The 27,423-nt window shown below is 38.4% G+C and overlaps 2 protein-coding genes across 2 annotated transcripts; both read right to left on the bottom strand.

Moving 5' to 3' along the window:
* Positions 1-12,700: 12,700 nt before the first annotated feature.
* On the bottom strand, positions 12,701-13,699 carry LOC144249393 (olfactory receptor 6K3-like). Its single transcript, XM_077791613.1, has one exon. It carries the CDS (start codon positions 13,697-13,699, stop codon positions 12,701-12,703), a length of 999 nt encoding a protein of 332 aa, XP_077647739.1.
* A 12,501-nt stretch (positions 13,700-26,200) lies between these two features.
* Positions 26,201-27,196, bottom strand: LOC113196219 (olfactory receptor 6K3-like). The gene has a single exon (XM_026407988.2). The coding sequence runs from the start codon at positions 27,188-27,190 to the stop codon at positions 26,201-26,203; it is 990 nt and encodes a 329-aa protein (XP_026263773.2). The 5' UTR covers positions 27,191-27,196.
* Between the last annotated feature and the right edge of the window lie 227 nt (positions 27,197-27,423).

The following is a 27,423-nucleotide window of genomic DNA, read 5'->3' as shown; positions in this document are numbered from 1 at the left end:
CTCCAGGGAAAAAGTGAGGGTTTCAACTCCTAGTGCACGCAAGGCTTCCAGACAGCGTCTCCTGTTCTGAGAGACAATGCCTCTGGGTAGACCCCTGTATCAGGGATGTAGAGAAATACAATTGAAAAACCAGATGGCTTATACTCCATGCTTGTTTACCATTCTGCAATTGTAGTAAGAAAAAAATGTAGTCAGAAAGCACATCCAATGTTTTGAACCAGTGATTCTCAAGCATTAGCATGCATCAGAATCACTTGGAGGCTTGTTAAAAGTCAGATTGCTGGTTCTCAGCCCAAGAGTTTCTAATTCAATGAAACTGAGTTAGAACCCAATAGCTTATAGGTAATGTTGATCCTTCTGGTCAGACCATACTTTTAAAAAACTAGGCTTACGAAGATGATTTTCAGTTACCATATCTTACAAACAAATGTTATGATTCTATCAGAATTAAAGTGTTCACACAGATCATTATAACAAAAATGATCTGATTTCAACTTGACATGAAGTTTAATAAACAAAGTTAGAATCAAAAGTATGAGGAAAGTAGAGAAAGATTGAAGAGAAGCTGTTAGATTCAACTATTAGCAAAGTTTGATGACTAGGGAGCTTTAGGAGACCAGTTTCACTAAAAGACTTATTTCTGAGAGTTGAGGATAAAAAAGAACCAGTTCCGATATATAATCACAGCTGAAAGATCTTATTGCAGGTATTTGTTGAAACACAGAAATAATAATTGAAGGAATAGCAAGCAGTTAACATGATGATCTTTAAATCTTACTGATATCTCCCCACAAGTGTTATAAAATTTATACCTCAAGCTATCAGCTCTTCTGATTCTTGACATATGATTTAATTCATCATTATAATGATAAACAGGAGGATATTACTGGTGAATTTTTCTCATTTCCTCTCCTTCCTCCCTCTAAATTACTGTCCTTCTCTGTGCTTGTACAGTCTGTTGACCTTCTTAGTTAATGTGACTCCAAAATGTCTTGATTTGGACCTGTCCCTAAGCCCCACAATTTCTTCACAACTCTTACTTAGAAACCTCACCTTGATCCAACTTTTTATCTGTGTCTGTTATGTAGGGAATTGTGTCCCTATCTCACGTTCATATGCTGAATTTCTAACCCTCATTCCTGTTTATTCCTTGTGATTAATATATGGGTGTGTATGGGTGTGGGTATAAGTGTATGCTACATTGACACACAATGTCTATATCTACACCTATTCCTCCAAATTATATATTCATTTGTTCTTTTTAAATTATTTCTTTTTTAATTGCATTGTATTCTGCTGTTATGAATTTTAAAAATAAAATCAATTAAAAAATAAATAAATTACTTCTTTTAATTTATTTTTCATATACATACCTGATATATCCTGTAAGTCTTGATGACCCCACCAGTCTTCAGTACCTCTCCTAACTATGGCATTCAGAACAAGGTTCTAAAAACTGAACCACTATTTCAGGAAGGCAACTTCTAAGCAGATCCAGACCTAACTCTCTAATTTACGAAGGATATATTATTAAGTCAGGTGTACTAGTTGCAAAAATGCAACCCCAGCAAATTGGAAGGCTGAGGTATGAAGATTGCAAGTTTTAGGACCCTAAGAAATTTGTGAGACCCAGTCTCCAATTAAAAAAAATACTAAAGAAAGAACTAGGGATGTAGCTTGGGGGCAAAGTTCCCCTGGGTTCAATCTCCAGAATTAATAATAATAATAATAATAGTAATAATAATAATAAAATACAACTAAGCCAAAGAAAGGATTAAGAAAATCATAAACTAAAAGTATTGAACTTTGCCCACTGAAACCTTCTCTAATCCAAAATTTAGTAAAGATAACTCTGAAGTTAACTCTGAAATGCAAATACCAGAGACACTAACTGCCAACAGCCATATGGAAATCTCATCTGATTCTTGGACCACTCATTCCTGAAACATATCAGAAATAAATCACAATGCTCACCTGGGACTTCAGAGCGATCCTAACAGCTTGGCCCTCCTTGCATCTCACCCACTGCTGGAGAAATTTAACAATCAAAGCCTCACGGTGTCTTAACTTCCCTTGTAAAACTCTTTCTCCACTTCTCAAAACCTTCTCATTGGCTACCTACCATATCTACAGGCTCAGTGAAGCTCTCCCTTGTAAGTAGATATGTTGTTCTTTGTCTGGATACCTCCCATTACCCCCAAATTAATTGATTCACTAACCTTGCTGCTGTTGGAATAAATATAGGGGAAGTCTCTATCTTTCCCACCCTGATGTGGGATATACAGTGCTACTCTACTAAGACAAACTTTCTTTGCTTTTCTGTTATGTTTTTTTTTCCCCTGAATCCTCCACCTAAACTAAATTTCCTTCATCCATCAGTAATACATACATCTGACTCTCCCTGTAGAGTCTCTCTCTCTCGCTCTCTCTCGCTGTCTCCCTCTGTATATCTTTTTCTCTAGACTCTCTTGGGATCTCTATACAAATGACTCAAGATAAGTAGAAAAACATCCCCATAATGTCTCCAGTTAGGAAAACAGCTCAGGCTGGTAATTGGGAGAACCCCAATCCCATGGAACTCCAAACCAATCCCAAATGAGATAGCTTGGAAACTCTAGGCACTGGAATAAAATTACTACTCCTCTTGTCTGTTTTTCCTTCCCTTACCAGGTACTTCTGGTTGGACTGACTTTTTGATGCATTACAATTCTGAAAACACAAGATACAGATTTTGGCAATCTTGATACTGTAGTGAGGGAGTTCCACATAGATGCAGTAATGGAAAAAGGGCGTTTGGTTATTACTTGGTCCTACTTGAGTTGGTTTAATTTAGGAAACACAATTGCAATTGCACATTCTGCCTACTGATTTCATATAGAAGTCTAAGGCTAATATTTTAGCTAATGATATTAATTTTCATCTATTTTACTTCCATAGCTGACTTCCAACAACTGTATTTTTCTGAAAAAGTTTTAAAAACACATTAAATATTTAAAGAGAAAAGGCAATTGAATTGCTCTTTTTTGTTTCCTTATAACCACATGGATTTTATAAGATTGCATTTGACAATTTTTTAAAATGTTCCCATTTATACATTTACATGTTACTTAGGAATTTTGAAAGTAATCTTGTTAAAAGGCTATAAGATATTCCATTGTCCTCTTGAATTTCTCTTGTCCTCTAATATGGAACACACTCTTCTTCAAAAAGTTCTAGTTCTTTTCTTGAAAATGGCAAATAGAAGCCCAAATGTCAATTTTAGAAAAAAATACATCACATTTTTTTCTTGAATATCATTGCATATGGTAACTGCTAGAAACATATTTTTCTAAAACTCACTTGTTCATGTTGACAACTTCAACTTAATGTTCACAATGTATTGGAACAGACAAGGGTTATTAATTGCTTTAAAACTCGTTTTACATTTATGTGAGGTGAGAATGCTCTCAGCTCACTTGACTACTAATTGACAAATGATTTTCTTGGTCTCTTCCTAATGGCTCAAAAATGGAACTTCAAATATCACACATTGTTTCCACATTCAAGGCTGAAAATTCTATGAATCAAAGGCAATCATCGGTTATCCCAGAAACCACAGGATATCCCTGCGTCCACCTAGAATTATTTCTTTCTTTGCATTCATTAGTGTCACAGGATCAACACATTTATGATGCTCTGAAAGGTTCACTAAGCATTTGACTACATACTTTCCCTACTATAGGCCCTTGATTGCTCTAAACTGCCTTAACCTCAAATAGTATCTTCACTCATGTCAACTTACAAATAAACAAAAATGTCTTTTAAACATTTCTTGGAACAGGATTACTAGGAAAGAGGATACTCCTCAGTTCACTTTAGTTTGTACCAGATTTTCCTTGAGAATGACTCTACCAGACTGTTTTACCCAGCTTTTTCACTGCTGTGACTTAAAGACCTGTCTAGCACAATTATAGAGGAGGAAAAGTTTATTTGAGGGTTCATGGTTTCAGGGGTCTAAGTCCATAGAAGGCCAGTTCTATTTCTCAGGGCTGTAGATGTGGCTGAATATGGAGGAAGAGTGTGGCAAAGGGAGGCAGCTCACAGGTGATCCAGATGCAGGAAGAGAGACTCCACTTGCCACACACAGATACATACCCAAAGCCATACCCCAATTACCACTTCCTCCAGCCACACCCTACCACTTCAGTTCCCACTCAGTTAATCCCAATCAGGAGATTAAATTACTGATTGGGTTAAGACACTTACAACCCAATCATTTCTCCTCTGAACCTTCGTGCATTTTCTCCTACGGGAGCTTTAAGGAATACCTCACCTCCAAACCATAACATTCCGCCCCTGGCCCCAAAAGCTCACAACCATCTCACAATGCAAAATACAACTTTTTCTATTTCCAAGAGTCCCCGTAGTCAAACAGCTCTGAGGTTGCTCAAAGTTCAAGTCCAAAGTCTTCTCTGAGGCTTAAGGTATTCTTGTATGGTGAGCTCCTATAAATCTAAAAGCAATTTACAAACATCCAATATATAATGGTACAGAATAAGCATTTCCATTCACAAAATTAAGAAACATGGGATAGGACTAAATCAAAATTCGAAACCCAGGTGTGCAAACAAGTCCTATAGCTTCAAGACTAGAATCTTGGGCAAGTGAGATCTTAATGTTCTCTCCAAAGGGCATGGGTAGCTCCACCCACCGCCCAACCAGCACCATGTGGTTGATGCCAAGTTCAGCTGCCATCTAGAGCAGGTGTCCTCCCTCCAAGACCTTTGCTGCAGCAACCTGTGATTGTCTGTGTGGCTGAGCAGGTTGAAAACTTCCTAGGCCCCTATGTACAAGAAAGGGGCCCCACTGGTCCCTTTAAAAGAGAATTTTCAACTTGACTCCCTTGAGCTTGAGATGGGTGTGGTCTTGGTGGCTCCTGAGATGCCCTCAAACCATCTTTCTATTGTCTCTGGGCAAAGTCTTGAGCATTTCTTTAGTGGCAGTAAGGTCTTTAATAACTGTCACTTTCTTAGCCCTAGTTTTACTCAGGCCTTTCAAGTCTATTTTTTAAAATCTATTTATTTCTTATTAGCTACACAAGACATTACAATGATCTTGGCAATTCATACATTTTAAGCAATTTGGGCATAATTTCTCATTTTTCTGATTGTACAGATTGCAGAATCACACTGGTCATAGAGTCACCTACAGACATACAGCAATCATAATGTCTATTCTATTCTGCTGCCTTTCCTATCCCCCCTCCGCCTCCCCTCCCCTCCCATCATTGCTCTCTATCCAATCTAATGTGAAACACTTTTTTTTTCAAATATTCTGTTCTGCGTTCTGCTCCTGATGCCACCAGCAGTGTCCAGAGCCTGAATGCTCTGCGTCCTAGACATATCACCCACTAGATAAAGAAGTCTTTTGCTTTTAAAATCAGCCTTACCAAAAAAAAAAAAAAAAAGCCTCAAAGAAAGTCTCTAGACACAGGCAAAATGGAAACAGCTTCTTAGCCAGAACGTAACACTAATGGCCTTTACTCAAAATTCCAATAGAGTCATTCTTTGAACCTATTTGAGCCCTGTCTTCATTGTCCCCAGTCCTATTGACCTTCTGGTCTCCTGAGCTCCCACCAGAATTAGCCATGAAGCTTTCCTTGCAACAACCTAAAGCATTTCTAGCTTGCAGTATTAAGCATCTTAAAATTCCTTGCACCAATTCCAAAAAGCTCTCGAAAAGCTTCTGATCCACATGGTCAGGTTAGTCACAGCAACAACTCCACTGTCAGTACCAATTTCTGTTTTAGTCAGCCTTTTCGTTGCTGCTGCTGTGACTTAAAGACCCACCCAGTACAATTATGGAGGAGGAAGAGTTTATTTGAGGGCTCATGGTTTCAGAGGTCTAAATCCATAGAAGCCCAGCTTCATTTCTCAGGGATGGAGATGAGGCTGAACATGGAGGAAGAATGCGGCAAAGGGAAGCAGCTCACAGAATGATGATCAAGAAGTCTAATGACTTTTCACCACTACCTAACTCTCGTTGAAATCTAAATGTATATGCAATATAAATGATAGTATGATTTTCAACAAAGACAAATTCAGCAATTTACCTGACACAACAATATTACATAGAATAATATGAATGTTGTGCTATGCTGAACTGAACATTTTGTTTATGTACATATGGCAAGCATCAGGGATAAGAAAAGTAGAAAATTCTACAGTCCTTCAATATAGTGTGCATGTGTGTTATATGCACATTGTTTTCAGAGCTTTTTTATTTTACCCTTACCTGAAGAATCAGGTAGTAAGAGCTAACTAAAATGTCTATAATCTTAGGATGCTATAAGGTCAGTGGAGCCCATAGACAGCAGAATGTCATAATTCATCAAGTGTGTTACACATGGACACGGGCACAGAAATGACAATCATTGAGCTTTGTGCTCCTGTAGGTCAGCTGCATTGGAAGGAGTTAAGCTGAACTGCAGGCTCTGCACTCTGGGTTCTGTCCCCAGGCACCGTCCTTTCAGCAGGTGGAATTCACATCAGCTCCTTGTGTCTTTCATTCTGTGAACCATGGAATGACTCTCTGGGGCACTAACTTCACATGGGTTCAAGACTGAAAGGGAAGCAGCCTTCAGAGGACAAACCCAAATAAAAAAGGACACACTCACTCTCCCAAATGTCCATTGACATCCTGATAGCAAAGTAAGGAGAAAAAGGCCGTCCCATATAGTGAGCTCTGAAAATACACATGACCTACCATGAGTCTTTTCATTGCAAGCTTGTGGATCTATAAATCTGTCACAGGGATATGAAGAACTGAGACTTATAACTCAATTTATCACAATTTCTTGTTATAGAAATGCTACATCTTTAACTTGCCAGTGAAAAGAATTGATGTGCTTCACACCACAACTACAGTTCTTCATTTAATCTCTATGCCAGTTGTCATACTATTGAAATTGTGTTGAAAGTGTTAAATTGATTTATTATTGGTATGAGTATTTACCAATAATATTTTTATCAAGACTTGTATACATATTTGCACATTTTTCTTTAATAATTCAATTTCCTGAAGTTTATCTTGAAACAATTTTAATCCAGAGATCTTTATGTAAGAACATGATTCTTACAATATTTATAAGAATGATGATAAGCAGAAAACAATATAAAGGTTCAAAGTAGAGAGGTAATGTGTATATCCATTCAATGAGACATGTCACTATGATTAAACTAGTGGTTATGAATACTATGTGGATTGCAAGAGAGTCAGAATATAACTTTGAGTTAATAGAAATATGGATTATAAAATTGCCAGGCATGGTGGCACAGGACTATCATGCTAATTACAGGGAAGGCTAAGGGAGAAGGATTCAAGTTCAAGGCCATCTCGTGGAACTTTGTCTCAAAAACAAAAAAGAAGAAGAAAATTGTGTATTTATCATATTAAAAGAAATGTAATATCATTTAATCATCCCTACAATGGAAAAGAAAGAGAAAATAATTTTAGATTAATGGATTAAATGTTACTAATTTGATTATATATGTAAATATATGCATTTATTATATCTTAACCATTTTTTGTATTAATTCTACATAGAATAGTAAGTTTTCAAAGGTGAAGATGTCACCTACTCAATTGCTTGTTCAGTAATTAACCCAATACCAAATATAACCTATGATCTCAGCACCTGGAGTGCATGCTTCTCTGTAGTATTAAGAATAAAATAAAGTATGGTGGCACATACCTGTAATCCCAGAGGCTCAGGAGGCTGAGGCAGGAGGACCGAGAGAGTTCAATGCTAGCCTCAGCAATTTAATGAGGCTGTAAGCAATTTAGCAAGATCATTTTTCTAAATAAAACATAAAAAGGTTTGGGTATGTGCCTCAGTGGTTAAATGCCCCTGGGTTCAATCCTCAGTACCCCCAAAAAAATTCAATAAAGAAAAATTAGGGGGACAGAAAATATTTCTGTGAGACATAGAATTATTATTTTTGTGTGCCGGGTTTCAGTTCTCGTGACTAAAAGGCTCAGGGGTCACTCCAGTTAAACTGGGCTAATTGGGCTGCAGGAAATAACCACACAAGAGACACAAATACCTTTTTCTTTGGGGTCGCTGTGACGGCTCCTCTGACCTTAAGGGTCCACAGAAAAAGCAAGCGAGAGCACGTGCTGACCCCTTTTATTGAGGAGAAGCTATTCAAATGAGGCAAGGGGTCAGGTTTCAGGGGGCTGAGTCTATCTTCATGATGTCCACTGTCAGCAGGTTGACTGACACCTGGGTAGGGCACACCCAAGGGCACAGTAAGAGAAGGGGACACACACAAGGCACTTCCATGGAAGATTCTATCCTAAACAGGGCAAGGGGTTATATTACAAAGGAACAGGTGAGCGTAGCTTCACCCATGGGGCTGTAGCAAGACACACCTATGCACAAGACACGACCCTTGGACCCAAGAAGGGTGGGGAAAGCTCTGCCACATTTCTGCGACTGAGTGCCTCAGCACCCAGCCGGGGAGTGTGACTCAGTCACGTGCAAAGTTGGTCTCCCACATATGTGATCTATATAAACCCTCAGAGTCTATTCATAAACTCACCAGGGAAGAGAGTTGGACTAATGTATAATCTTTTAACTTCTACTCTTTTTTGAGATCAATATTTTGGGAAGGTGTTTCATTAGGGTAAAGTAAAATTTAGAAGGACTATGAGGTCAAAGGTACAAGGGCCTACCGAGAGCTGAGCACACAGTGGGGGGTCTTGATGGTCAGAGCAGGTTGCAGTTGGCAACAGACCTGTCAGTAGCCATGACAGTTCACAGCTGTGTTCCACTGAACACAGTTCCAAGTGAAAGGAGAAGGACAAATCTGCAAGAGGTGGCCAGTGAAAGAGAGAGAAAAAATTAGAACATACAGACATGGAACTGTGAAATGTCCAACCAGAGGAACAGCAAAGGAGTTCATCAGGTTTCAATCACAATCAAGGCATAGATGAAAAATAAAGGAAGAAAAATACTGTCTTCCCTGGGGGACAGAGAGAAGAGCAACCCAGTCACCAAATTCTCCCCAGAGCCACCTGAGAATGGCTACTTTTAACAGAGAAGCTATCTAGTCTGAGGCTTTTCTTTGTTGGGAGACTGTTCATTACTAATTCTGTAACTGAAAGCTTGATCCTCGCCCAACCAATCCAATAACAAAGACAAGGTTTTGAGAAAAATGAAAAGGAAGTTTTATTATTTTGTTAGCAAAAGAGAAACAATGGGACTCTTGTTCCAGAGTGTGTGATTCTCCCCATCATGAGGAACAGTGGGGGTTCAAGTGGTGATTCAGAGGAATCCTGTTCCCTGAGATTAGGGAGGAGTGACTAGGGAGGAGAAGATCAGGGCAGAGAGGGTCAGGAGGAAGAAGGTCAGGAGGAAGAAGGTCAGGGAGGAAGAAGGTCAGGGAGGAGAAGGTCAGGGAGGAAGAAGGTCAGGGAGGAGAAGGTCAGGGAGGAAGAAGGTCAAGGAGGAGAAGGTCTAGGAGGAGAAAGGGAAGGGAAGTTCTGGGAACAGAAAAATACATCAGTTTTAGAGCAATGAGGGATATAGTAAAAGCATGAAGTACACCACTGTCACAATCCAATCTCATCACTTGTTGACCTATTCAGGTTTCTTCTGTCCTGGCAGTTTGACTTTGACAGTTTACATGTGTTCAGAAATTTATCCTTTTCTAGATTTTCCAATTTGTTAGTGTTAACTTGTTCATAATAAGCCTTCATACATTTCTATGGTATAGGTTTTAAAGTCTTCTTTTTCATCTCTGTTTTTATTTAAGTCTTCTCTTTGTTTTTCTTGGTTATGTTAGCCAAAGGTTTGTCTGTCCTATTTATCTTTTCAAAAGGCCAGCTCTTTAGTTCATTGATTTGTGGGTTTGTTTTGGTTCTGGTTATTGGTTTTAGTCTCTATTTCATTTATTTATGCTCTGATTCTAGTTATTTATTTCTTTCTACTAAATTCATAATTGGAGTTTTCCTTGATTTTCTAATTTCTTAAGATCCATTCTTGCTGAGCGCAGTGGTGCACACCTGTAATCCCAGAGGCTCAGGAGGCAGAGGCAGGAGGATTGTGAGTTCAAAGCCAGCCTCAGCAATGGCAAGGCACTAAGCAACTCAGTGAGACCCTATCTCCAAATAAAATACAAAATAGGGCTGGGGACTTAGCTCAGTGGTTGAGTGCCCCTGAGTTCAATGCCTCGTACTCTGTCCCCAAAATGCATCTTTACATTATTATTTATTTGAAATATTATAAAACAACCACATATGATATATTGTGCTTCTTGCTATAAACCTCCCTTTAAGTTCTGCTTTTGTAACATCACATGAGTTTTGGCAGGTGGGCTTTATAATGTTCCTCTGGTGGTGGGGAATGCCCTGTTTTTGTTGTTTTGAAAGGTCTTTATTTCTTCTTTGTTTCTGAAGGACATTCTTACTGAGTACAGTGTTCTTGGTTGGTAGTCATTTTCTTAGAGGACTTGGAGTATTTTATTCTATTTGTTCTTTGCTTCTAAGGTTTCTGCTGAGAAATCTACTAATAGTCTAGTAGGCGTAACATTAAATGTGACTTGATACTTTTCTCTTGTACTTTTTAGTAGTTTCTTCTGTGTCTTACACTTTTGGTCACTTGACTATAGTATTCCTTGGTGCGGATCTATGACAATTTGGGGCCCTATAATCGTCCTGTATATGGATACCTATTATCTTTCTCAATATGAGCAACATTTTAAGATATCATTTGATAGAATAGAATTTTTATGCCCTTAACATTTTATTCTCCTTCACATGCTTTAAAAATGTGCATTTTTTTTCAAATTTATGCTGAAGGTCTTGAATATTATCTTCATTTTTTTTTTTTTGCCTGCTTGCCGTTCTTCCTTCTTTCTCTCCTTTCTTGTGTGACAGGGACATTTAAAAGACCTCTCTTCAAGTTCAGATATTCCTCCTTTTGCTTGATTCCTTCTTTCTACTCTGTTGTTGAGGCTTTCACCTATATTTATTATTTGATCTATTAAGCTCTTTATTTCCATGATTTCCATTTGGTTCCTTTTGAAAAGAATCTCTGTCTCTTGATGAATTTCTCACTGATATTGTATCAACATTTACTCATTTATGCGTAGTACTAAGGATTAGAGACCTAGAAGCACTCCACCACTGAGCTACATACCAAGACCTTTTTAAATTTTTTATTTTATTTTATTTTATTGAGAAAGAGTCTTGCAAAGTTTCAGAGACTGGTCCACCACTTGTGATCAGATCCTCCTGCCTCAGCCTCCCAATTAAGCTGAGACAACAAGAAAAACCACCAACACCAGGTGCAGGAAAATGTCAGAAGACATCTGCAAGAATCTTCTACAAGAGAAAAGCTTCTTAAAAGTTTTACCATAATAAAGTCAGACCCTCCCAGCTCCTGCCACTCTCTAAAAGGCTGGGCCATTCATGGGCAGTTTTGACTTCTATTCCAATCAAGTCTGTCCCTTCACCCAGAGGTGAAAACCCAGCCTTTTTCTTTTCATGATAAACCTTTACTGGTAAGAAGAAAGAAATGATTTCTGATGGAAATGTACAGAAAGCACTTCGGAGAACACAAAAATGAAAGCAAGTGTCATACAAAAATACATGGAAAAGTCATATCTCTATCTCTATTTCTATCTATCATCTCCCTCTCCGGAGAAATGTGTTTGAGAATGTTTCCAACTACATAGTTTAGTTCAATTAAATTGCACAAATTCAGCCATAATAATCAAAGCAAAATGAAGATTGACTTCTACTGGGCCTCAGAAAAATAAGCAATGAAAACATTATAAATAATAATCATAGCTAATTAGAGCTAAGATTATGATTTCATTTTTAATATATCATTGTTTATTATACAAATTTTTACAAAAAGAGAAATACTAACAATCAGTGGCAAACAATAGATAATATTCATTTTGTAATTTTACTGTTATGCAATATTCTAAGTGTAGCATAAAAAAACTTACTTAATATTCATAAAACATATGTAGTCCCAATTTTAAAATATATTACTTTTATAGCAATAGACAATGGAACCAAAATACTGAGAATTTAATAACTTATTAGAGGTCTCAAAGTGACTGTATAGTACTACTGAAATATGAATCATGACCTCTTTCATAGATCTTTGTTTTTTTTAATTTTTTTCTTAGTTATAGATGGACACAATATATTTGTTTTATTTATTTATCATGTGATGCTGAGGATCAAATCCAATGCCTTAAAATTGTTAGGCAAGTGCTGTACCACTGAGCTACAACCTCAGCCCCTCTTTCATAGATCTTATCTTTTAACTATTATGTTTTATAATCTGTGGTCATGATTAACTATTGATGTTTATGTAATCTAAGCCATAAGTAATAATGGTTATATAAAACTAATAAAATAAGTGTACATAAAGCCATTATAGTGGCTTAACCATCATTTGCTTTGTACATTTTATCTATCCATGTCAGATTAATCAGATAATACCTGCTGTCTTAATGAATCACACATAAACAAATAAATATGTACATGGGAAGGAGAACCAGAATAAAGAGACAAAAAGTGTTAGCATGACACTGAATGTGGTATTTGCTCACTCTATGGGTGTAGGACATTACAGTAACATCTTACAGTGATTGATTCCTATGAGCTAGAATTAACTTGCAAATGCAATAAACATCTACTAAGGGCAAAAAAGCTTCTTTTTTATTTTTTTATTTTTTGTTGTAGATGGACACAACACAATGCCTTTATTTTTATGTGGTGCTGAGAAAAGCTTCTTAATGGCTACTTTCATGTCCTTATTTCTCAAACTGTAGATGATGGGGTTGAAAAAAGGAGCAAGAACAGCAAACATGAGTGCAATGGCTGTGTCCAAAATTGGTGGGAAAGTGGCTGAGAATCGCAGGTACATGAGGGACACGCTGCCATAGAACATCAGGAAGACCCCGAGATGGGCTGCGCAGGTGGAGAAAGCCTTGTGGCGGCCTTCAGCAGAGGGGATCCCCAGGATCACAGTGATGATTCTCACATAAGAAATGGCAATAACCAAGACCGAGAAGATGATGGCCACCGCATGGACCACATCCTCAATCAGGATCATGGAGGTGTCTGTGCAGGCCAAACGCAGCACAGGCTCAAAGTCACAGAAGATCTGATGGATGTGGTTGGGGCCGCAGAAGGGCAGGGTAGAAATCCAGGCAATCTCTGGGAGCAGTACGAGAAAGCCAAAGATGCAGGAAGCTGCAGAGAGCTGAGCACACAGCTGGGGGGTCATGATGGTGGGGTAGCGGAGAGGGTCACAGATGGCCACGTACCTGTCAACAGCCATGGTGGTCAGCAAAATGCCCTCGGAATTGCCCAGCGAGTGGAAGAAGTACATCTGTAGGAGGCAACCGATCATGGAGATGGTCCTCTGCTCACTGATCAGGTTGGAAAGTATTTTGGGAATCGTGGCACTTGTGTACCAAATCTCCAGAAATGAGAAAATGCTGATGAAATTATACATGGGGTTGTGGAGGCGGGAATCCATCCTGACTGCAAAAAACACAGTGAGGTTCCCAGTTATGATGAATATGTAGATGAGGAGCAAAGGAATGAAGAAGAAGACGCCATCTTCAGGTTGGGGAAATCCAGAGAAGAGAAACTCTGTCACCACAGTAGTTTGGTTACTTGGCCCCATGGTCAGCAATCTTAACTGCTGTGGGGAGAAAGGCTCAACTCCTTCCTATACAAATTTTTTTAAAAAATTAAATGCATTGGTTAATATACAAGGCGATGAAATAGGTTTTATGTAACATGTATTCCTCTTTACTCATGGATTAATAGTTATTTACTTAGAACCTGTTTTGTGCCTATAGCCTCTGTTTATTTGTTGAATTTGCAGTGAAGAAAACAAACAATCTCACTTTCACAAAGCTTGTATTCCAATGAAGGATACAATAAAATAACACATCAAAAATGTCATAGCCAGGCACAGGTGGCACATGCTTCTAACTAAATTAGTGTATAAAATATGCTCAAGAGACACATTGGTCATTAGGGTAATGTACATTAAGACAATAAAGAAACACATTATCATTATACATTTTTTAAGAATGACTACTGATTTTTTTATTAGCAAAGAAAACAAAAACACCTAACCATACTAAGTCCTTTGCAGAATGTGGAGCAACTAGATGTCACATATTTTTTTGGTAGGAATGTAAAATGTCACAGACACTAGGGAAACAAGTGTAACAGTTTCTTTTTAAAGTTAAACACATACTTATTATTTTTAAAAAAATTATCTTTTTTAGATATTTGTGGACACAATGTCTTTATCTTAACTTTATGTGGTGCTAAGGATCAAACCAGTACCTCCTGCATGCCAGTCGAGCACTATACCTCTGAGCCACAACCCAGCCTCATACATTTAATAATGATAAAGCAATTCCACTCTAACATATTTACCTAAGTGAAATAAAAATCTGTTAACTCTAAAACCTGAAATAAAATACTTATATGCCACAGTCTGGCTGGACAATATAACCTGGGGATGACAAGCAACTTGTGAAGATTGAAACAGCGGGAGCCTCTTTATTACAGGACAGCAGAGGTATATATACCCAACTAATTACACACAGCTTAACTTAATTAACATCATCTAGTCACAGCAGTCAGTCATTAAGGAATCCTCATCATCTTCATGGCTCGCTGGCGTTGCTTCACAAACCACTCCTCCTGGCAAAGTGCCAGGCGCCATCTTGACTTGGTTGTGGCCCTCGACACTTATCGTGGCTTTATATATAAAACTGGAAACAATCTAAATGGCAGCCAGTTGATAAATAGATAAATCGATACATTCATATTGTAGAATATGATACAAAATAAAAATGAATATAACATAAATTAAAATGAAAAAAATATGAAACAACAAGAACAGGAACAAATGTGAAATAATTAGGTTAAATGCAGGAAATCCAAGTTTACATATTGCTTGAATCTCTTTATCTGACATTCTAAAAAATGAAAAAGCAAAGGATAGAAACAGATAATGGTGGCCAGGGATGGAGTAAGAGGAGGTTTCAGTTTTGAAGGGTGCAATTAGAGAATTTGGGGAGGAGGCTACAAGCAGTAGTCTCATCATTTACCTTGATTTATGTTCATAGTTTCATTATCTCATGCATTGCATCTATTTTCTGTACAGTGAGAGGACCCCATATCTGCACTGATCCACCTGATCTTCAAATTTCATTTCATGGAGAAAATAAAACTGGGGAGAATCAGTTCTCTAATTTTAGCTTCTTACTCATACTATTGCAGTAAATTATGAATGCCTTCATTGTTAATTTCATCATTGTTGCTCTGATCAACTTCTCCTGACAGCTCAACACTATCTCTTTCTCTCACCTGAGATCCTGGCAAATCAGGGCAGTTAGCAGGGTAAGCAAATAAGCACAATGCCATTCTGCAAGAGCCAAGAGCAGAAGGATCTCACAGGGTACCTCGGTGGTGCAAGAGGAGTGTGGGGCATATTCCAGGGGGTGCTACCTCATTGTTTGCAAGACACTGAGGGTCCCTCTCTGACACAGCCTGTGGGCCTTGAGAAGAACAGATCTAGTGGGACACTCCATTCATGCTGGTGGGTCTAGGCAAGTTCTTGTAGAAGTTAGGGAGCATTCTTAGCAGAGAGTAGTGAATTGTTCATATAAATATTTTGTTCTGAGGCAGAAGTTGGGTCCTGCTCTTTAGTCCCTGACTCCCCTACTGAGTTCAGATTAAAGATCAAACAGCTTGGAAATTTAGCTAGACTGTATGCAAGCCCCCAGGAGTCCAGGACAAATGAACAAATTTTTAAAAATAAATCAAAAAATTCCTGAAGACAAATAAGAAAAAAAAAAAAAAGACATCTATCCGTTGGTCTTCTGCCCCTTTGATTTTCTGTCCCAGGAAATGTGAGCAAATCCTGACCTTTGCCTCCCACAACTGACAAGAATCCTGTTCCCTCTAACCTTCTTCCTTCTTTGTGGATTTAAGGATGTGTTAGAGGGTCCCACCCAGTGGCTTCTGAGTTTCCAAGAGAAATTAGTTAAGGGATAGGCCGATGTTCTTCTGTTCCTTCTGTCCCTGGGGGATCCCATACTCTAAGCCAAAGTTAAAGTTCAATCGAAAAAAGAACATTGTACTTCTTAAGCGTTCTAGCTCACCAGGCACAGGTGGCTATGATTCCCACAACCACTGTCACCCAAATGAAGAAAAAAACCAGTGCATTCTGTTCTGTTGCCACCACCCAGATCTTTGCCCATGCCTGACATGGGTGGGTCCCGTTGAGCTTCATTAATCTTCCCTGTTACGTTTCCTACTATTAAATTTATGATGAGTATCAGTGTGCTTTTATATGTGTATGTCTTTGCCCCAATCCCTGAGAATTGCTGAAATCTGGGCCATTTTAGTGGGACATATGGACAACTGCAAACTTTCCTGATCCACAGAGTTTAGCTGTTAGCTTGGCTACTTGTGAGGTCAGTGGAAAATCTAGGTCTGACACAAGTCCCCCTATGAGGATGAGACATTCAGACAGAAAACAGTTCCAAAACCTTCTGTCACCCTTGTGAACGCTCACCAGAGAGGCTTCTGCTAACAAGGTGAGGGGACTTGAACAATAAGCCGACTGCACTTGTTAGCTCATCGCAGAGATTAAACTGTCCTCAGCCCCAGAGCAAACGGAAGTGCAAATGGTTGCCTCTTTCTTTCATGACAAGATGGCCCCTGAAAACAGACACCATCCCGACTGGATCCACCTAGATGGGCTGCCAATGTCATCAGAAGTTGCCAAAACAGCAGGAAAAGCTGTCCTGCCTTCAGATCCTGGCTAAGGCTAAGGCTGCCCACAGACAGATTCTCAATCTCCTAGGCCAGAATATTCTTGGCAGGTAATCAAAGTGTCCCATTCAGAGAGCTTCTCTGGATGCTGACAACAGTTGGCACCTTCTCTGGATTTGGTGGAGCCATCCCAACATGTTCCACTGACTCAGCCACACCCCGGCCCTCCATGGTCACCTTGATTTCTGTTCACTTTTTCTAGGCACATTGCATTTGATGTTAGATTCAGTTTCTGCCCAATCATCAGAGGTTGGATGGACTCTCCATATTCCACATCATTCCAGTAGCAGGACTAATTGACTATTTTAATAGAAAATTCTAGAACAGGCGTAAGGAGCTGGTGGTGGGAGAGGATGAATTCACCCCAGGCTAGGCTGCATTTCTCAGACAAGCAGTCACAGGGTAGCAATTCTCTGAAAGGGCCCTTCTGATTTTTGTTACTCTTTTGCCACACTATTTTCCCCTTAATTCGATTCCATAGGTTTCTTTAACAGTTATTGACACCTTGGTCTTTGTGGGGGATCTAGTCAGGGCTTTCCAGACCTTTGAAAACTCTATTTTAAAGATTTACATAGATGAGAGACTTGAATGGCCCTTATATGGAGATGGTTGGGAGATTGTAAATCCATTATGAAATTCTTTAAAAAGTAGAAAGTTTGTGTTAACTAACCCTTAAACATGATGAGTTTTTCTGGCTAAGTCATATAAAAACATGGTGGTACCTCTGAAATGGAATCCTTTGGAAAAAATCTAAGTAAAAAATAATGGCTAACTTTTTTTTTTTTCTTTTTTGGCCCTGGGCATTGAATTCAGGACACTTAACCACTGAGCCACATCCATAGCTCTCTTTTTTTTTTTTTTTTAATTTTATTTTTGAGACAGGGTCTCACTAAGTTCCTTACAGCCTCACTAAATTACTGAGGCTGGACTCAAACTTGCAATCCTCTGGACTCAGGCTCCGAAGTTGCTGGGATTACAGACATGTGCCACAGCCCAGGGCAAAGGGTAACTTTTTTAATACAAAATTTTGATTAGTATTTGAGGCATACTGGTAACAAATTGAAACCTAGGACCTGTAGAAACACTGGGGAGATGGAGGACATCAAAGATCTTTAATTTTTGGACTTGGTCTTAAAGATTTCCTCCCTTTCTATAAAAACAAAACAATACTGGGCTGGGGATGTGGCTCAGGCGGTAGCGCGCTCGCCTGGCATGCATTCGGCCCGGGTTCGATCCTCAGCACCACATACCAACAAAGATGTTGTGTCCGCCGAGAACTAAAAAATAAAATATTAAAATTCTCTCTCTCTCTCTCTCTCTCTCTCTCTCTCTCTCTCTCTCTTAAAAAAAAAAAAATACTTCCCCATGCGGTGTTTTCAAGCTTCTATGAACTGAAAACTCTGACTTTGCAGTAACTGAGGATGACCTCAGTTCCTATGTGTTCCACAAAAAAAACACGTGCAGATATCATCCGAATTTGTGAGATGGACAGATTAATAGTGCACACAAGCAAGACGTTTTATAATTCACTGCTTCAAATAGTCAATCTGGAACGAAGAACTAAACTAACTTATTAGGTGTAGCCTGGAAACCCCAAGACAGGAGGTCCCCAGGATGGGATGGGAGATCCTATTAACCTGACTGCCTGATTAACATATGTTCCATTTGAGTGCCTTAAAGTGGATAACTGTTTATCAGGATGCCTCCGAGATGGTGCTTATTTTGTGCCACCCTTGGATCTCCTGACACTGCCTCAATGCCAGAGGCCTTTAGATTATCTGACTAGAGTGATTTTGTGCCTGACTTCATGCCTCAGTCAAGTAAAAGGGATTCAAATAGAAAGGGAAGAGGAAAAAAAAAAACCTCCTGGTTTCCTAAGGTAGACCCAAGTAGGCCATAGAGCATCTTTTCCTAGCTTGGTGACCTTAGAGACTTCCATTCAATCCTCCAGGCAAATCTAATCATCTTGCTTAGAATGATCTTAATCATGGCCTTGGTCAACTCTTTTACCCAGTTTCTGTCCCAGCCCTTCACATCTGCCTACTCAGGTCCATAATAGGGTTGCTGATGTTTCTCACTCAGATCCTAAGAAATCAAAAGCTGGGATTGCAGAGTCTAAGCTCCTGTTTAAAAACCTACATATGATTTTTCAGACTTGACCCACAGCGATGGCAAAGGATTACCTGCAGGCTCGGGGGGAAGGCTCCCCTCCCCATTCCAGACTTGCTGTGTGGCCACGACGACATTGCTCCCAAGGGAATGGTGGTCAAGGACCTGTGCTGGCCCCCTTGCTGTACATGCTGTTTGCATATTTGTATTCCTGGGCTCAGAGCCTCATCCTAAGTCTTTTCCTCTGAAGCCTTTGACCCAGGCCCTCCTCTTCTGTATCTGTGAGCAATTCTTATGGAAGCCAGAAGGGAAAGTTTGAAGACAGGTTTCCTCACTTTAACTCAGCGCAGCGCTTTTAATATTCCTAGCCTTCTATTTCCCATCCCATCAGAATCCCTAAATTTGCTGCAGCTTTTGGTTTAGAGCTCTCTGCACAGCTAGACAACACTTGCAGCTGCAGTTCGACCTGGCCCATGCATGGCGAAAAGGGAAGAGTAAATGGACACTGTCTGGTTTTAGCCTCTTGCTCATGTCACAGCAGTTAGACTTCACGATCAGCTTTCCTTTTGGCTCCTTGTGGCTTTAATTGGCTGCTCCAAACCCTATCAGTTCAATACTCTTTTTCAATTCTACTGAGTTCCTAGTGGACATATGTAGTGATCTGCTTCATGGCCTGTCTAACTCTCATGGCTACCTTTGCCCTGTGGGCTACCTGTGCAAAGGGGCAAGTCCAGATGCCCAGGTTGCTATGGTAACACCTGACATGGGTGGCGACATGCCAAGGCACATGGCTCTAACAGAAACATGGATTCAGATACCAACTCCCTGGGGTAAGGAATTCTGGGCATGACAAGATGACCTCAATGTTTCAAAAATGCCTTCTTCAGACTGCCTGCTAAAACTTTCTCACAAATAAATTTTTTTCTGAAAAAACCTATATAATAAATATGCTGAGCTAGCTCGGGTGTCAGTCTTCCCCCATTGGGGGTTGGCTGAACCACCTGGTCCCAGCTTTTTCTATGTGTGTCTATTTCTTTTTTCTCCATCCCCTTTACCCCTCTGGTTCCTGAACTAAGGGCCCAGACAGGAGGCCTCTGCAGACATACACAAAGTGATCCAAAGTAGAAGCCAAAAAGATTTACACCAAGACCGTTTGCAAATCAGTATAGAAACAACTACTAGAAACTCCTGAGAACTGAGACACTTGGGATCTTTTTAAAGCTGTCAAAGTTACAACCTTACTGGCTTTTTTATTTATGTCCCCAAGATAGCTGGATTTAACCTGTTAATGGAATAGGGGTGCCTATGCTTTAGCAAAATCAGTGTTCTACTCTCTAGAGATTAATATGCCAATTTGAAGTTTATCTGTTCCACACTGGAAAGAGAGAAATAAATTGACACAATTCCTCAGGGAAGAAGGAAGGTAGGAAAGAAAAATTGATTTATAGTTAGAGATTATATTTTGTTTGAATCAGTACCTATCAGTAGTAATAGGTTTCACTGATAAGTCTAATCTCTAACTATTGCAGTAGAGATGTTACTGGTTTGTATATATTTGTCTGGAATTTGAAGCCAGTATGTAAAGTGTTGTCTTCCTGTACCATAATTTGATTTAGAAACAACTGAGGGTTTGAGTATAGACGAACAATATCTTGTCATTAAACATATTAATAATTCCATCTATCATGCCACTCAAAACACAATATTATATCTGATGTCTAATCCTGTGTCTCCTCCCCTGATACTAATTCCATTCAGCCACATGCAATCTCAAGTATGCTCCAAATTTTGTCACTTAAAATAACAGAAGGAGCACTAGCAAAGTGTGCTTCTTCCTTTATCTAGTAGGTAATTGACCTTCTCCTTGACACATGGTTTATCTATATCTTGCACCTCTAGGTATTCTTCTCTTACCTCCAGCAGACAATGAAGTTTCCTCTCTTTCCTGGGTTTATGCAGTTTAAGTCCCTTCAATTCAGCAGGAAAGACTATTATACCTGTTTCTAAAGTTTCCTTGGGAAGGCTTCTCTACTGAGGTATTTCCCCAAGATAATCAGGGAATAAAGCAACCTCATTTCTCCAGGGCTTAATTAATTGTAACCGCCTCTGATTTTTTTCTCATTAATTCTCCTTAGTGTAAAGAATTCCAAGAGTCTTGGTAAAGTGTACATCTCCATTGAAGTATTTACTCTATCCAACAGGATATATGGATACAGTAGTTATAATTTTCATAGCAACAAATTTGACTATATAAAGGCAATGTTACAATAAATTTGTTTACTTTTCTTAATATATTCTTTATCACAAATTCTAAATATATATCACTTCCCCACCGTTTTAACCCAAACATACATTAGTTTCAATGGTTCCAATGTAGATTTTTAACAGAATGGGAGGACACCAATCTCTATGTTAAACAAACAAACAAACAAAAAATGGCTAACACAGACTCTTCCCTCTATCTATGCTCCTTGCAAAGTGTATTGACACCTCCTCTCATCAAAGAATAGACTCCCTTCCTTCCCCTCCATTTGCCTGTGTAGGTGAAGGGATCTTATGCCAGTCCTGAGCCAAGTCCTCAAGAGGTCTTACACATTTAAAATCAATACCCTAACCAGTCATCAGGTGATCACATGAAGAGAATGCAAGTGTCTTAGCCCATTTTCTCCCAGCTCAGCCAGCTTCTGACTCCTGATCAAAGAGTTTAGTGATCAAGGACTAGAAAAACCAACCATTAATTCTGGTCCAAATTGCCAACCCATGAAATATGAGACAATTTCTGTTTTAAGCCACTAAGTTTTAGGATGGCTTGTTCCACAGCAAAAGATAGCTTGATGAAGTCTCTTAAATTATCCTTTCTACCTCCACTATTGTTACAATACAATCTACTATTCATATCAAGAATGTTATTCTAAGAATATAATTGCTTACTTAAATTTCAATGTCTTCACTTGTAGATTGACTTAAACCCCAATATCTTATAAAATGACCTACATGGTTCTTCCCATTCGACCCTTAGCTCTCATCTTAGGACTCTTGCTCACTGAGCCTCATCTGCACAAGTCTCCTTCCTTCTGGTTTCTATTATGCACTCAATGTTTCCAACCTCAGGACATTTGCAAACATGATTTATCTTACATGTATTTTGGTTAATTTCTTCTTAATCTTCAGTTTTCAACTTACATCATTAAAAAAGTCTCTCTGTTGCCTGCATCTAAATGTATATCCATATATATAATTCTTTTGATTCAAATTACTAAATTGATTTAGATAGGATTATACCACTTGAATATCATACCACTACTGTGAGAGAGTATGTATCTTCTTCATCACATTTAAATGATCATATTTTTAAAACCAAAAACTGGTTTTTAATAAAAGGCAATACTTTATTATAGATAAATTAGAAACCCTGGAAAAACACAAAGTTAAAAATAGAAACCATTTTATTTGAATACAAAGATAATCTGAGTTAAAGACCTAATTTAATTTTGTTTACAAATTGAGGGTCACAATCCATTAGTGAGTGGTTAAATAAGCTTCAAATGTTTTTAATGAACAAGATGAGGAAAAATAGAAAGGATTTAAAGTAGCACATAAAGTATGTGTAAATATTGTTTGTAAAAATATTTTTGTTATAAATAGAAATATGAATGTGGAAACCTATGTCTTCACATTTTAAGTTATGATTTCAATTTTATTCTTTATTTTGGGTCTTAGCCAACAAAGTATTTTAGTGATCCTGCTTGTTTTATATCATGCCAGTTCTTTGCTCTCATTTGTTATAAAATTCTATGGAATAGTTGTTTATACTTAAAATTTCCAATTTTTCTTTAGCCTTCTACTAAACTACTCTAGTCAGGATTTTGGCTTCACTACTCCACTCAGAGTTCTTTTAATAAGTTTAACAATGACCACTGATGCTAAACCAAATTATCACTTTTCATTACTTATCTTACTTGATGACTAGCAGAATTTAACACAGTTGACCACTTTCTCTTCCTTCATGTAATTTATTCACCTGACTTTTAGGAGACTTTCTTTCCTTTGTATTTTATCATTCACTCTTGTTGAAGCATAATTTCGGATTTCTTATGTTTTCCTCAAATTAATACTATTGGAGTGCCCCAGACCTTTGGTAGTCTCACCCAGTCTCATGGACTTAATACTGAAGATGGGCTCATGATTCACCCATCCATCTCCATGCCAGCCTTCATTTCTGAGTGTCAAACTCATAAAATAGGCCATAAGACATTTTATCAGATGTCTAAGAGTCTAGCTAAACTTAAAATATACAAAACTAAACTTTTGATTTCCTTCCTCCCCACAGCTGCTTCTTACAATGTTCTCTATGTTAAATGCAACTCCACCATTTTGGTTGGTCATTCTTGATTTCTCTCTTTTTCACTCTTTCTTTGCAATCTCTCAAGAAATTGTGTCTGCTCTGTTAATCTATCTCTAAAAGTGGACCACCCTTCTCCATCTCCATGGCTGCCCTCCTGATCAGAATCAGCATCATCTCTTACCAGGATTATTGCCATAGCTCCCTAAGGTCTCCATTTTACAACTTTGCCTTCATTTATTCTCTTCTCAACACAGAATCAAGTATGATTCTGCTGAACTTACACCAGATAATGTCTCTTCTCTTCTTCAAACTCTCCAATGGCACCTAAATCCTCAGATTAAGAGAATCTAACCCTTACAATGGCTCTCAAGGTCAGACCTCATCCCTTTCCCTTTTATTCCCTTGAACTCATCTTCTAGTTTTTCATACCCATTTACATTCCATGTCATCCACAGTGGACACCTTGATGTCTTCAACAATCCAAGTGCTGTTCACCATAAGGAATTTTTTCCCCTATTTATATTGTTTCCTAGATTTTTTCCCCCTCCCTGTATCTTTATGGCTAGCTTTTCTCTTCAAATCTTTGTCCAAATGTGGCCTTCTCAATGAGGTCCAAATGAATTAATCTGTTTAAAAGTATGATTCCCTATCTACTCTAGATACTCATTCTGCTATATTTTCTTTGCTATTCCCTAATTTCCTACTTCTACTCATTTTCTGTTTCCTACAGAACATAAGTTTGTGCAATTGGTAATCTTCTAATATTTTAGCTTATTCCAAATACTTCCCTCCTTTAAACATTAGGTAAACAAAGGCAAGAAATGTTCTGTCAGTAGTATTTCAAGAACTTAAAATAATACCTGGCATATTAGCCTTTTAAATACTTGCTGCATGAATTTTAAAAATGAGTCATGGAATTATTGCCTCAGTGGGTTAGCATTTTTTAAACTCAGCATGATTTTAGAGCTAACTATAGAAATATTTAGTGATAACATTCAATATTAGTGTTTAAATACTTAAATTTGTTATTTGTATACTGGAATTAAAATAATTTGTCCAGCTCTTCTTTGTAATTTTTTTTCCAGTACTAGGGATTGTACCCAGGTGTGCTTCATCACTGAGCTACATCCATTCTATTTTTCATTTTGAGACAGGGTCTAATTTGCCTGTCACCTTCCTGCATCAGCCTCCTGAGTCCCTGGGCTTATAGGCATGGACCACCATACTAACTCTCTACTTTGTAATTCTAGTCATATTTGTAATTAGTTTCGAATTTTAAAAAAACAATTTCTTGGAGATCAAATTTATCATCAAAAATGTACACATTTAAGGCTACTTTAGAAATCTTACTATTTAATCACAGTATTGAAACATGGAAATGGTTTGGGGTCTGCCATATAATATTATATGTTATATAATATAATTTTCACCCTATAAGGGTTAAAAGTGTTATAAAATTTAAATTATAAAAAGAAGAAATTTATATAATTTTCTTCATCACAGTGTTTACTTATGAGTACCAAAATGTCCATACTGATGGAGGAGAGAATTTTATTTTACAGGAGTGAAAGAGGAAAAAGGAAAGAGTCCCCAATGCCTGCCATGAAACAGAGTCAGAGGCTAAATTAAATGTCCATACTGATGGAGGAGAGAATTTTATTTTACAGGAGTGAAAGAGGAAAAAGGAAAGAGTCCCCAATGCCTGCCATGAAACAGAGTCAGAGGCTAAATGAAATTGGGAGTAAGGTCTTCCATATTAGCCATTCCTAAGTGAGTCCAAAGATTATCTACCTGACTGACTGCAGCAGACTGAGGCATTCTTGGGTCAAATACTACTGATATCCATTCTTGAAATCTTTCTTCTTTCCACACCTCTAGCTGAATCCTATGATACCTCTGGAAATTGCCCTGAGTCTTTGTTCTTCTGTCCCCAGGAGCTAGGCAATTTACTCCACCCCAAAACTACTAGTGGTGTTTCAGGAGAGGAAGGCAAACACATGTATCACCAATAATTAAATGTGTGTGAACTTTTTAATAGATCAGTACAGGTTACAAAGCAGAGAAGGAAGGAACAAACATGTCAAAGCTAAAATATAATGAGAACAAAGACATCGAAGTATGAAACTGGTATGACATTTTAACATAAAACATAACAGAGAACATTGGTAAGTGTACTAATAATAGTATTTTAAAATACCAAAATATAACTGTATATCTTTATATAATTGTATATTTATTTTTTGGTCTCAAGCGTGTGGTGTGTGTGTGTGTGTGTGTTTGATCTTGAAATGTCCAGGAATGTTTGTTCTGGAACCTTTAAAACAATGTGAAAATTAACCCACAAGGTCTTAATAAAAGCAACATGATGCAAACATCACAAAATCAATGACACCATGTGCCACATAATCATTGGTGTTATCTCAGAATAAGGAGGAATAAAGATCTCTGGGCTGAATGTTAGGAAGGCAGACTTCTTTCCCAAGCAAAAATTGATGCGCATCTCATTAACATGTTTAAGTGAAACAAAAATAACCTATATTCACAACAGGGAACAGGATGAAAGAGTGCAAAAGAGAAACATTCAGGAATGCAAATCATTCATATGATTATTGCTTAGGCCAGGAATCATCATTGACTTTGAGAAGATGACACTACACTATTCGTGGTTGCAAAGCAGAGCAAATATCTATTATAATCTGTGAATGATAAAAGGAGAGGTACCTCTGCAGGAGACTTCCTCTATGAGATCCAACAATAGTTCTTAAGTTGGAAAATTGGAAAGAACACCCAATCAGCAACATAAAAACAAAACATGCACTAAAAATCTACAGTAATTTTAGAAACCAATTTGCTAGCATTTCGAACTTATGTAGATGATTTCTCTGAACAGATCTGGGTGCATTCCCACTCGTTCCCAGAGACACTGAACATTTTTTGAGAACAGAAAATTTTTTCAATAGCTTTTTTCATATCTTTGTTCCTCAAACTATAGATTATTGGGTTGAAAAATGGGGCGAGAACAGCAAACATGAGTGCAATGGCTTTGTCCAGTAGTGGTGGGAATGTTACAGAGAAGCGCAGGTACATGAGTGTCACACTGCCAAAAAACAGCAAGAAAATGGTAACGTGGGCTGCACAAGTGGAGAAAGCCTTTAGACGGCTCTCTCCCGAGGGAATCCTCAGAATCACAGTGATGACTCTTAAATAGGAAAGGGTGATCACAGAAATGGAGGTGAGGATGGAGACGGCGTGGATCACATCTTCAACCAGAATCATGGAAGTGTCTGTACATCCCAGGCTCAGCACAGGCTCAAAGTCACAGAAGAGTTGATGGATTTGGTTGGGACCACAGAAGGGAAGAGTAGAAATCCACACAATCTCTGGCAGCAACATAAGGAAGCCAAAGATGCAGGAGCCAGAGGACAGCTGGGTGCAGAGCCTAGGGGTCATAATGACTGCATAGCGGAGGGGGTGACAGAGGGCCACGTACCTGTCAATGGCCATCACTGTGAGGACGAGACCTTCTGTGACCCCGAGTGAATGGAAAAAATACATCTGCAAGAGGCAGCCAACCAGCGTGATGGTCTTCTGTTCACTGACCAGGTTGGAGAGCATTTTGGGAATGGTCACCGTGGTGTACCAAATCTCCAGGAAGGAGAAGATGCTGATGAAATAGTACATGGGATTGTGCAGGCGGACATCTAGCCTGACAGCCAAGAAGATTATGAAATTTCCCACGATGATGAACATGTAAATAAAGAGCAAAGGGATGAAGAATAAGAGGCTGCCTTTCTCAAACGGAGGGAAATCAGAGAAGTAAAATTCAGTCACCATTGTCTGATTCTCCTGGTCCATATTTCCAGTGGTTTCCCTTGTGGGCTGATGGAATAAAACACAGTCAGAATTCTAAGTATATTCAAAGAACAAATAGAAACTCCTTTTAAGCCAGTTGAACAGCTTTGAAAGTAGCTATTGAAAAAAAAACATTTTGTCATCAGTTGTTTTGCAAATTATAATGGAATTCTGTCAAATTTGCCAATGCTGTTTTAGTAATGACATATTATGTTATCAACTATTCTGTTAGGCAA

This window comes from Urocitellus parryii, chromosome 11, assembly GCF_045843805.1.
Source record: "Urocitellus parryii isolate mUroPar1 chromosome 11, mUroPar1.hap1, whole genome shotgun sequence".
Taxonomy (NCBI): Eukaryota; Metazoa; Chordata; class Mammalia; order Rodentia; family Sciuridae; genus Urocitellus; species Urocitellus parryii.
The sequence above is the reverse complement of the archived record's forward strand: the minus strand, read 5'-3'. Positions and strand labels throughout refer to the sequence as shown.

Excerpts from the sequence above, each read along its gene's own strand:
- LOC113196219 (XM_026407988.2), bottom strand. The coding sequence starts at position 27,190 with ATGGACCAGGAGAATCAGACAATGGTGACTGAATTTTACTTCTCTGAT.
- LOC144249393 (XM_077791613.1), bottom strand. The coding sequence starts at position 13,699 with ATGGGGCCAAGTAACCAAACTACTGTGGTGACAGAGTTTCTCTTCTCT.